The sequence below is a fragment of the Macadamia integrifolia genome, chromosome 13 (genome assembly GCF_013358625.1).
Source record: "Macadamia integrifolia cultivar HAES 741 chromosome 13, SCU_Mint_v3, whole genome shotgun sequence".
In the NCBI taxonomy this organism is placed as follows: Eukaryota; Viridiplantae; Streptophyta; class Magnoliopsida; order Proteales; family Proteaceae; genus Macadamia; species Macadamia integrifolia.
This window is the reverse complement of record NC_056569.1, coordinates 5,747,649-5,759,358: the sequence shown is the minus strand read 5'-3', so window position 1 is coordinate 5,759,358 and position 11,710 is coordinate 5,747,649. Positions and strand designations below refer to the sequence as shown.

The window sequence follows — 11,710 nt, the reverse complement described above, 5'->3', positions numbered from 1 at the left end:
TGGTGTGTGTGTGTTTATAGCTCATACTAGAATTGCCAAACACAAGACTCATATGGGTTTATGGTTCATTAAAGGATGCAAAACATATGGATAGTCAATGGCTAGGTACAACCCTTTTGGCCCTCTTAATCAGAAGATCAATCTAGCTATAAAGTTATTACAGCATTGAAGAAGAAAAGTTGTGCTCAAGTTACAATACTCACTGATTGGAAGAGCTGATGCAGCGGGTTTCAGTTTATAGAAAGGACGATCACTATACCTTGCAAAACAGTTGAGAAAATAAGCACCCAAACCTGAACTCCCATTGAACACAACGGAAATCTGATAAATAGCATTTCTCAAGCATGAGTAACATTCACTTGGAGTAATATCAGGTATACACTGCAACAGCCCATATATCTTGTGAATCCTTGCAAAATTTGCTTCTCCGGTTGCGAAATATTTGATTCTAGAGGAAGAAACAGAGTTGGATATAGCCCATGTTGCTAGGCTGTCCATCAAATTAGACAATTTCTGAAGAAACCCGTTTGGATTTAGGTTGAAAATATATCTGCTCTCCCATTTTTAAGCTCCGGGAGACGGCCAACTAAAAACCCGCTGATTATAGATATACTTCAGCATACATTCTTCATACCATATAATGCCTTGTTGGTTAATTGCGCAGAGTTGCTTCATCTCTACAACCGCGGTTTCAACGCAATTTTGGCAAATGTTGTGTTCAACATCGCCTCTGCAGAGGAATAAACCATAGACTACATCTCCATTTTGGCCAACCGTGGAGTTGTAGAATCCATTATTGATGGATAAAGAAGCATTAGAAGATAGATAAGAGAGAAGGAGGTTGGTGTTTGCTCCAATTGGGACGTTGGTTGCGTTAGTATAATAAAGTCGTGTGGCTGTGCAGGCAGTATCAACGAAAGTGGGTTTTGAAATGGAGGTGGCGACGCAGAGCCCCAAATTAATGAGAATCGAAGATAAGGTGCAGAGCAAACTCAAACTCAAACTCAAACTCATGCTCAAACAAGAACTCATAGAGTTCATCTCTGCGTTTTCAATGGTGTCCGTATTCTAGCCATGCCCTTTAAATGAAGGGTATCTATAGATAGTTCAATTGGAGTCGAGAGAACAGAGTCGTGAGTCGTGAGTATATGGATGGACGACTATGTCGTCGCCTGATTTGGATTTTTTTCTTATTTTCCACCAAACGGGACCCACTACGTATGACTCAGTCCTTCGAGGATGAACGAGTACGCAACACTTCAGTGGGATGGAAGGGGAAGGGGAAGGGGGACTCTTCCAATGGGAGAGGAAGAGGCAAACACAATAGTGGACAATTAGGGTGTCAATTCCAGGCCTGCACTAGTAGCTTCGATTGACTGACACATTTATGATCTAATTTGACCAATTCGATTAGTAAATGCGTTAGACTTTAGTTCGAGATGTTTATAAATAGATAATATACGGTCTTTCAATCCCTTTTAAGACTATTTGAAATCCTCATTTTGTCAGCAATAAGATTGAAAAGGACAACAAAAATTCAAGTGGGTTTATTCCAACTTTCAAGATGAACAAGAGATTAATCAATGAACAAGTCTTACAATAGGAAATTAAATTTAAAAATAAAATTTATGTAATTGTGGTAGTGAATTAATGGTGGGTTCAAAGGATATGCTTGAGGCAGAATTGTGCTTTCAGTGAAATAAGCTTATCAACTAAGTACTTTGACCATTGCATCGTTGGGAGGGTCCATTTAGAGCCCGTTTAGGAATAAATAGGTCCGTAGCCTGGCTAAGACCCGTTTAGGGTAGCTTGATTATAACTCAAGACCAATCGACCCGATTATAAATTGTACCATGTTCACCCTAGCTAAGCTAGTTTAGTTAAACAAGCATTTACAATGTAGCCCTAGAATTTGGCCCAGCCTATCTAGGCCTGTCCAAGACTGGCCCATCCCGATCGGTTGGCACCCCTAGGCATAATGCTAGCATGCTCGTTTCTTCCCTTGGGCTTCATTTGGTTGCAAAGGAAATTAAAGGGAAGGGAAATAAAATTTTCATACTTGAAAAAGAAATGTTTGTAATCATTATCCCATGTAACCATATTATTAACTTTTAATTATTCCATATTTGGTTATTAAATTTCACTTTATAAAAAAAGAACTAAAAAAAAAAGCATTCTCCCTCTCACCAGCCCCCTCTTCATGGGCAAGATGAACCTTTGGAGTATTGTAATCTCGACAGTAAAACCTCTGTGATTGATAAGTTGGCTCAACCAGATGATGTTGAAACTCGGATTGCAAATGTGAATGATAACTCTATTCCGTGTGGAATCATATTGGAATCAGATGAGGGAACTTCATTCCTTCATATTTTGGATTGGCACGCAACCTCCATAATTGATCCCTCTCAAGATAGAAGATCTTGAGTTGAACCATATTAAGGAGGAAATTGAAAAGGAGCTTCATTGGGAAGACACTCGAATCTATGCAATGCATAGGGAGAGAAGTCATCGTATTCGCTTTGCCCCTTATTTTCTTCAATCATCTGAGTAAAAAATTTGATGTCTTTTAGATGATCACAACGTAAGCATTTTGTATTTGGTACTTGGGTTGATATTTTTGTTCTTTTCCTTGTTGTTGGTTGGAGTCTAGTTCCTCTTGATGGTATCGTAGCCTCGTAATTTTCTTTCCTTTGCATTTTAATATATTTAATTAATCACTCAAAAAAAAAAATTCACTTTACTTTGCATTCAAAACCCTTTGCTAATTGAAGTAATATGTCATAGACTGAAATCTAATTGGTACGTTTCGGTTTGAAATTTAAAGACCTTATAACTTATCGGTGGACTTTGGTTTGGAGTCTGAACCAATGTGATAATGGGCTAGGTATACTCGACCAATTACTGGTGTTAACTTTTATTATCTTTAAATGATAAATACTAGTAATTACCCTCCCTGATGTTGGAATTTAAGTTTCAAACTATGGTTAAATTTGTCTTTTCAAATGGTCCTTTTGAAATTTAGTTTTTAGTCTTTTCAATTGGTCTTCTTTTGAAATTTCAGCTTTCCCTCCCAGAAGTGTTTTTTTCTACTTTGTCTTTAGCACGTATGAAGTAGTAAAGAGCTAAAATTTCTCACAAAGTTTAGCCCCACATTGGTTAGAGATAAAAGAAAACTTGGACATATATATGGAATGTTTGTTAAGGGTACGAGCCCTTTGGAGAGACACTCTTCCTTGTCATATGTGTGAGAGGGTTCCTAGGTATATATGTACATGCACCTGTACATGAATATACATTTCCCCATAGGTGAATGTATCCTAGGGGTTCTCTATTTTCCTTTGGATATACATGTGGGAAATGTTAAGGAGAGTATATACGACTCAACTCTACTTACTCTGTTTTCCTTTATGTTATCGTTTTCTCTTTGAATTTCTGAATATTACCTTTGGACATACATGTGGAAATTGCTTATTGCAGTGCATCTTAAGCAATTGGAGAGTTGCTAAGGAGAGTATATAAATACGACTCAACTCTACTTAAGAGGGACAATTTCTGCTATTGTTTCAAAATATTAATTGAACAAATAAGTGATCTTCTATTTGTAATTATATTTCCATTAGTATAATTGTTTTGTCAAATCTTATACCTATTGCCTTGGTTCTGTTTCTTACATATGATGACCTAGAATGATAATTGTGTGGTTGGAAAGTTTCCAAAAGATCATTAGATTACTACTCTTGTTTTCATCCAAAATTTTTAGTCAAAAAACTTCATAGCATAGCCTTAGGTACCTTGTCATCAAGTCACTAACTTTATTGACCATTTGGCATTAGGCAGACATCGGCCCCTATACATGGTCTTACGCTTAGATAAGAATCTAAAATGCACTAAAATGCCATTGTCGATGGTCTTTTACTCCAATAGTATCTAGGGTTTCTCGAAAATGTAATATCTCACATCGAATATCCATAACTTTTCCTCCGCTTGCTAAGACTACAAATGTTCTTCTGAATTATGAACAACATTAGGTATATAAGTAGTGATTTCAAATCCGGAGATTAGTCATACCTTGACAAATTTATGGAGCTTGGTTTTGAGGGTTTAATAATGGAAAAGTCAATAGATAAATCACCCTTACTATCACTTTACAAATCCTCATGCAATTCTTTTGAAGTTATTCCATCCTTTTCCTCCTTTGTGAATCCCCTCCTTTTTTCAGTATATTTGGGACCCCATCTATTCTACTGTGGATGGCAGTCTTTATTTCTTGGTTTCAATAGAATTCATTACGAGCTTCATTTTATCTATAATTATCTAAAAATAAACAAGTTATTAATGATTGGATGAAACCAAGAAATTGATTATCAAAAATATTTTGTATTTCCTCCCAAATCAATCGATAATATAAATCTGATGAAGCAGCACAGACCAGTTCACTAATGGGATCCCCTAATACATAACAAAATTTCGCTTTCAATAAGAGGAACAATTGGATCTGGTAGGAGAATAACAAACTGCAATGCTGCAATCACCATATCTCATGAAAACTTCGCATCGTTTTAAAATATTGCATCAAAACTGAAACCAATATGGATTGCTCATATCGGATTGAGGTTTCCCCTATTTCTGAAATTGCTGACATCTTGAAGACTGAAGACTGAAGACCTAATTTCCGTCAGAAAATGATGATGCCACTGTTCCTAAGTGTGAAGGTGAAGGATTTCGGCGAACTTGACACAGAGCTTCGATGAGTTTGAAGGAATAATTCTGTTGTTCGGCTGGAGACTTCCATCTCGTCTGGTTCTAATTCTGGTTTTGGCTTGGATTTGAAGGTTTCTTTCTTCCTCTTCTTTTTGGACTCTCGAAATCTCTCGATATTCGTTTCGGGATTCAAGATCAGAGGCGACGCCATCTAAAATTCTCAATACAATTAGGAGAGATTCCCCACTTGGAAGAGAAGATTTTGAATCTGTGGAATGGATTGGGAATGAATGAATATGTATGGGAATCGAATCCGCCTTCTCAAAATGGTTAGAGGAAGAAAACAAAGGGAAAGCGACCTGCAAAACGCAAAAAAGAACCATACTTTTTAGAAAGCAGAAAAAAACAGAGAAATCATCAAAGATTGGGTCAGGTCCAACCTAACAAACACAGAGCTAGTTCTCAACTAAATTAACCAATAAAGTTGAAGAATTGATTTCTTCTGGGATGCAAAATTTTCTTGATGATGAACAGGCTCTGAGGCCTGATTCATTAAGGTCATTTTTTGTGACATAAAGAGCTGATGTGATATTGGGGATCATTGTTAAAATTTTGTTAAATCTGGATCCAAGCATGGTAAAAATTAAAATCTAAAATAATGCAAAAAACGAATGAAAATTGTGAACAGTGAGATTTACATGGTTCAATAAGGATTTTTGTATTCACGGTGAGATGAGAACTATCTCTTCAATCAAGGAGAACTAGGTGACATCCACTTGTCTTCACGCATTCTTAGATAGAAAGAACCTGCCTTACTATAAATTCATAGCAAAATTATATTAGTACGATTTACAGAAATGCCTATATAAACCTTCCGACCGGACTTTTAACTTCCCTTAGGAATCAGCCCACAAATCATTTTGATAGAATACAAGACATTGTATCCCCAACATGCCCATTGTACGTTGATGTAGTGAATGTAGCTCCATGGCTCGAAATGAGGGCACATGGCAGCCCAAAGCTGAGGAGAGTTATGGAGTAAGTACAACTCCATGACTAGTAATGGAACGAGTTTTAGTCCCACATAGGTTGGATAATGTGTGATTATTGGACTTATAACCCTAAAAGGGATTTCTCCATTCTAAACCTCGGGCTTTTGAATTAAATGCCACCATTTCCAAGGGGATTTGGAACTCTTGATCTCTTTATGTGAGGAGTTGGACTTTGCCAACTAAGCCATCCCTTGGGGTTAAAAAATGTTATAGTAATCCATCAATCACCCATCCCGTCACTATGGGGTATGTGGAGGGTCATGTTGTTCACTTTTATTAAAAATGATAAATACGAGTAATACATAAAAATTTAACCCTCCTTACAATCTAGAATGATGATTGTGTAGTTATCATTAGATTACTATTCTTTGTCTTCATAGAAATTTTTTTGTCAACAAGCTTCACAGCCATCAAGCCACCAACTTCATTGATTTCTTCACCAAAGAAAAACTCCATTTATCTTCCATCACTAGGCAAGCATCAGCCCCTATACATGGTCTTACACGTGGATAAGAATCTAGAACGCATTAGAACGCCCTTGTTGAAGACTTTTTACTCTGATAGCATCTAGGGTTTCTCGAACAATATGATATCTCACATCGGATATCCTTAACCGTTCCTCCGCTTAGGGATGAGAGAGGCATCGAGAAGGCTGTAGCCTATGAGAGAAGACGAAGGGAACAAAAATGGGGGGCTTTGTTTCACAACAATTTGGATTCACTTCAAGATTTGCAAGGAATCACTCATGCTGATGAGGAAAATGGGATAAGATCTCACAAGCTCCAATTTATTTTTATTGTGTTCCATCATAGAATACACAATCTTTCTAAACCCCTCTCCCCCCTCCCCCCTCCAAAATAAAAAAGAGAAATGACTCTCTAATAACTATTCCTCCAACAACTACTCCTCCAGCAATAACTCTTTCACAACTACTTCTCCGGCAATAAGCCAATAACTTCAAAATAGCTAAACTGTGTTTTCACAAAATACCATGCACATTTACAACCATTAAAAATTGCAAATTAGATATACAAATTACACCCTACGAATTCCTCACCGGGATGAAAAACCAGAAAGAATGACCTCGATTAGTGAATGGACTCTTGAACCCAAAGGAGTCCCGTTTCCTTGAAGTCTTGTTCTCCCCATAAAAACTGCAGGTTCTCGGGGCTGAGGGAGTGTGTCAAGTGTCTGCTTCAACATCCAAATCACAGATGACATGGTGGGTCTACATTCAGCATCTCCTTGAACACACAAAAGCCCTACAAGTAGGCATCTCAAAACTTCAGTTGTTGGACATGAGTCTCTCAACAAAGGGTCTAGAAACTCCAAACCTTTGCCTTCTTGCCAGAGTCTCCAGGCCTGTAATTTTTTAAATTTGCATGAAATTATATGGAGAAAAACGTCAATTAATTGACTTAACTGATTGAAATGAAAATTATCATAGTAAAACTTACATATCCAAGGAGGTTTTGAGAATCTTCCCCACGGTAGAAATTGTTAACTCTTTTCGCACTTAATATCTCGAGCAAAATAACTCCAAAGCTATAAACATCAGACTTAACAGAAAATCGACCCTTTATAGCATACTCTGGGGCCATATATCCACTGCATTTTATCAATATTCAGTAACTATTGAAATTTCATTGAGTGCTGGAAGATTTTATGTAAATAACAGTTTCAATAATACTTCATCATGGAACAATCAACAAAGATGAATGTGGAACTTAGAATAAAACTACTAAGTCATCAAACATTGGCTACAGGAAAAATGGATTCATTACTCAGAACTTACATGGTACCGGCAATGTTTTTCGTATTCTCTCGAGTTTGATCCATTACAACTAGTTTTGCCAAGCCGAAGTCCGAAATCTTTGGGTTCATTTTGGCATCAAGTAAAATATTGCCAGGCTTAAGATCGTTATGAATAATCTTGAATTGAGAATCTTCATGAAGATAAAGAAGACCTCGTGCAATCCCTTCTATGATTTTACAGCGCCTCTCCCAATTCAATTCTGCACGTTTGAATGAGTCTGTCCATTCATCCAATTAATGATCAACTTGCAGCTCAAATGGTTTACAAATACAGTAAGTCTGAATAGTTATGGTTGTCAAAGAACACAGTGATCAATTGCTAGAGGGATGGTATGAAAGAAACATATTTTTGAGAGAATAAGAGATAGACAAACCAAATAAGAAGTAATCAAGACTTTTGTTGGGGACGAACTCATAGATCAACAGTTTTCCTTTCAAGCAGAAGCCTAGCAATCTAACAAGATTCCTGTGTTGCAGCTTGGCTACTAATGCAACCTCATTCTCGAATTCCACTTCACCTTGCGTAGAATTTCTAGAGAGTCTCTTCACAGCTACCTCATGTCCATTTGAAAGCCTACCCTGATGAAATATAAGAAGAAATTAAAGTAAGGACTTTATTTATTTATTTAATTTTAACTTGACACGACAGAAAACATATATAAATATAGTGTGACATTATATAGGTAATCAGTATGGTAATATTTCCATTACCTTGTAAACAGCACCAAATCCACCAGCACCCAGCTTATTTACATCAGAGAAGTCATTAGTGGCATCTTTTATTGTACTGAAGTCATATTGCAAAGTATCCCCACTAGTAATCTCATCTACAACTTCACATATAAACAACAAAGGTAATTACCCCCTAAAAAAAAGTTTTGAAGAATAGATCTGGATATTTTTAACATAAAAGTTGGACAAGGTTTGAAACCCCTAATCAAAGAAAAGGGGGGGGGGGAGAAGAAGCAGCAGCTGAGCCATAAACTGAGTTGAACCAGTTCGAAGATAGCTGACTGACATATAAAAGAGTGGGTAAGTGAGCTGCTTGATACTTCCTACCAAATGAAACTGGAAGAAATAAAGGAAACATGTTTCGGCTGAAGAAACTATATGATTAACAATCATCTTTGAGGGAGGTGGGGAACATTTGCAATTGATTACAAAAAAGAATAGGAGATTAAAATATAGAACATAACAAAATATGCCATTGAAAGTTGACTTGAGTCTCTAAATTCCATGATTAACTTACAAGTTTGACACTCCAGTAAAATAGTGAAAGAATTAGGGAATTCTGAAACATAATTACTCACCATAATCTTCTGACTTTCGCTTTGTCTTTTGTATGAAGTAAAAAAGGATAAGAAAAAGTATCACTGTAATAACCACAGGAGCAGCAATAATAAAAATAATCCAAAATGAATTCCTCCTTTTTCCTGTATAAGCAAAACATTTTCATATGTAAGTTACTCATGGTACTGCTCCTAACAAAAGTTTACATATTCAAGACTGAGGTCTGCTGACTCCAGAGCTCAATTCACCTTTTGTTTATCTTTCAACTTTTTTTATAGGACTTAGGGCGTTATATCAGAGATAAAGCTCTATCAAATAAAAAACAAAGTGACCATGTATATGATGGAGTTGACATAGAACTGAACAGAGTCCACTATACTCTGTTCATCCATATTGTTCCTCCCTGAAGACAATATATTAAAAAGAACCAAAGATTTCAAAAAGAGCTGCTACAAAGCAGGATATGGTATAAAGTTTCTCAGACTATCATCTTTTCTTGTACAGGATAGCGGTCTTCCCAAAAACAAGACTCCTTATGGACAGATTTCAAGTGCATACATTCTCTTGCCCATTTCTCACCAAGCTAGAAATGGGGCTTTTCTGGGTCTCATGGATGAGAACAGCATATATTGGATTTCAGTTAATCCATAAGTATTTTTCCATTAATCATGATAATAAATAGTTCCTACTATAGAATTTCCAAACACAAGGAAGGAGAATGGCTAGATCCAAGACTAATAAGGAGAGCAATTTTACAGCCCTAACAAGACCTCATTCTAGCACTAAATACATATATAAAAGAGTTCAATTTTGGGGTACAAGAGAAATACTCACTGATTGAGGAAGGAGCTGATGCAGAGGAATTCAGTTTATAGAAAGGATGATCACTATACCTTGCAAAACAGTTGAGAAAATAAGCACTCAAACCTGAACTCCCATTGAACACAACGGAAATCTGATAAATAGCATTTCTCAAGCATGAGTAACAATCACTTGGAGTGATATCAGGAGTACACTGCAACAGCCCATATATCTTGTGAAACCTTGTAAAATTTGCTTCTCCAGTTGCGAAATATTTGATTCTAGAGGAAGAAACAGAGTTGTTGATAGCCAATGTTGCAAGGCTGTCCATCAAATTAGACAATTTCTGAAGAAACCCATTTGGATTTAGGCTGAAAATATATCTGCTCTCCCATCTATAAGCTCGGGGAGACGGCCAATTAAAAACCCGGTGATAATAGATATACTTCAGCATACATTCTTCATACCATATAATGCCTTGTTGGTTAATTGCGCAGAGTTGCTTGATCTTTACAACCGCGGCTTCAACGCAATTTTGGCAAATGTTGTGTTCAACATCGCCTCTGCAGAGGAATAAACCATAGACTTCATCTCCATTTTGGCCAGCCGTGGAGTTGTAGAATCCATTATTGATGGATAAAGAAGCATTAGAAGATAGATAAGAGAGGAGGAGGTTGGCGTTTGCTCCAACTGGAATGTTGGTTGCGTTAGCATAATAAAGTCGTGTGGCTGTGCAGTAAGTATCAATGAAAGTGGATTTTGAAATGGGGGTGGCGAGGCAGAGCCGCAAATTAATAAGAATCGATGATAAGGTGCAGAGCAAACTCAAACTCAAGCTCAAGCTCAAGCTCAATCTCAAGCTCAAACAAGAACTCATAGAGTTCATCTCTGTGTTTCAATGGTGTCCATCTTCTAGGGATGTCCTTTAAATGAAGGGTATCTATAGATATGGTTCAATTGGAGTCCAAAGAACAGAGTGGTCGTCGTGACTCGTGTCGCGAAGTATATGGATGGAAGACTACGTAGTCGCTTTGGATTTCTTCTCTTATTTTCCGCGAAACGAGACCCATTACTTAGGACTCAGTCCCTCGAGGGTGAAAGGGTAAGGAAACACGACAGTGGAAGGTGGAAGGTGGAAGGGACTTTTCAAAGAAGGAAAGAGGTGGCACAACCAGGGGTGTAAATTTTAGGTCTGCATCAGTAGGCCTTAACACATTATGGTTTGATTTGATGAGTCGATTAATAAATGTATTGGTTTGAGCCCAATACCATTATAAATAGGTAATATACGGCGTAGGTGTAGTTACTTAACTCGACGAGCGCCTGATCAGTCCAACATATTTATAAATCTTAACTGAACTTACTCCTTTAAGCCCGAACTAATCTGATCCCTTAAGTACTACCTGAAATTTCTATTTTGCCACCAATAAAATTAAAGAATAAAGTAAAGTTCAAGTGGGTTTGTTCCAATTTTCAATATGGACAAGACACTAATCAATGAATAAGTGAAAACTAAATTAAAAAATGAAATTTGTGTAATTGTGGTGGTGAATCAATGGTGGATTTGAAGGATATGTTTAAGGTAGAATTGTGCTTTCAGTCGAATAAGCTTGTTAACTTGAGTATTTCGACTATTGCATCGACATTGGGAAGGAATAAATAGGTCTGTACCCATTTATGACAACCCGATTATAACTCAAATTATACCATGTTCACCCTAGCTAAGCTTGTTTAGTTAAATGGGCATCCACTGTGCAGCCCTAGAATTTGGCCTAGCTTGACTAGACTTAATCGAGACCGACCCATCCCAACCGATTGACACCACTAAGCACAAAACTAGCATGCTTGATCTTTTCCCTTGGGCCCTGTTTAGTGATAATGGACTTGGTCTACTCGACCAATTACTCGTGTTGTTCACTTTTATTTGTCTTTAAATGATTTAAATGATTAATACTAGTAACACATAAAATTTACAACCTAGAATGATAATTGTGTGGTTGGAAAGTTTCCAAAAGATCATTAGGTTACTATTCTTGTTTTCATCGAAAATT

General features: G+C 37.0%; 1 protein-coding gene and 1 long non-coding RNA gene across 2 annotated transcripts in view; both read right to left on the bottom strand.

Annotated features, from left to right (window-relative positions):
- Positions 1-10,763, bottom strand: part of LOC122059854 — a 13,792-nt gene extending 3,029 nt beyond the window's left edge. Inside the window, exons 1-10 of the mRNA XM_042622898.1 lie at positions 9,693-10,763; positions 8,879-9,001; positions 8,280-8,401; positions 7,943-8,147; positions 7,549-7,786; positions 7,211-7,361; positions 6,811-7,115; positions 6,640-6,724; positions 4,732-5,060; positions 204-550 (exon numbers count right to left, since the gene is read on the bottom strand). Of these exons, the coding sequence (XP_042478832.1) occupies positions 204-550; positions 4,732-5,060; positions 6,640-6,724; positions 6,811-7,115; positions 7,211-7,361; positions 7,549-7,786; positions 7,943-8,147; positions 8,280-8,401; positions 8,879-9,001; positions 9,693-10,545 (2,758 nt within the window). The 5' untranslated portion in view covers positions 10,546-10,763. The remainder of the gene's footprint in view (positions 1-203; positions 551-4,731; positions 5,061-6,639; positions 6,725-6,810; positions 7,116-7,210; positions 7,362-7,548; positions 7,787-7,942; positions 8,148-8,279; positions 8,402-8,878; positions 9,002-9,692) is intronic.
- LOC122059746 lies at positions 4,340-5,280 on the bottom strand. Its single transcript, XR_006134122.1, has 2 exons — positions 5,142-5,280; positions 4,340-5,060 (listed from the first exon to the last, which is right to left on the bottom strand). It is a non-coding gene; the product is annotated as an uncharacterized LOC122059746 (long non-coding RNA).
- Positions 10,764-11,710: the final 947 nt, after the last annotated feature.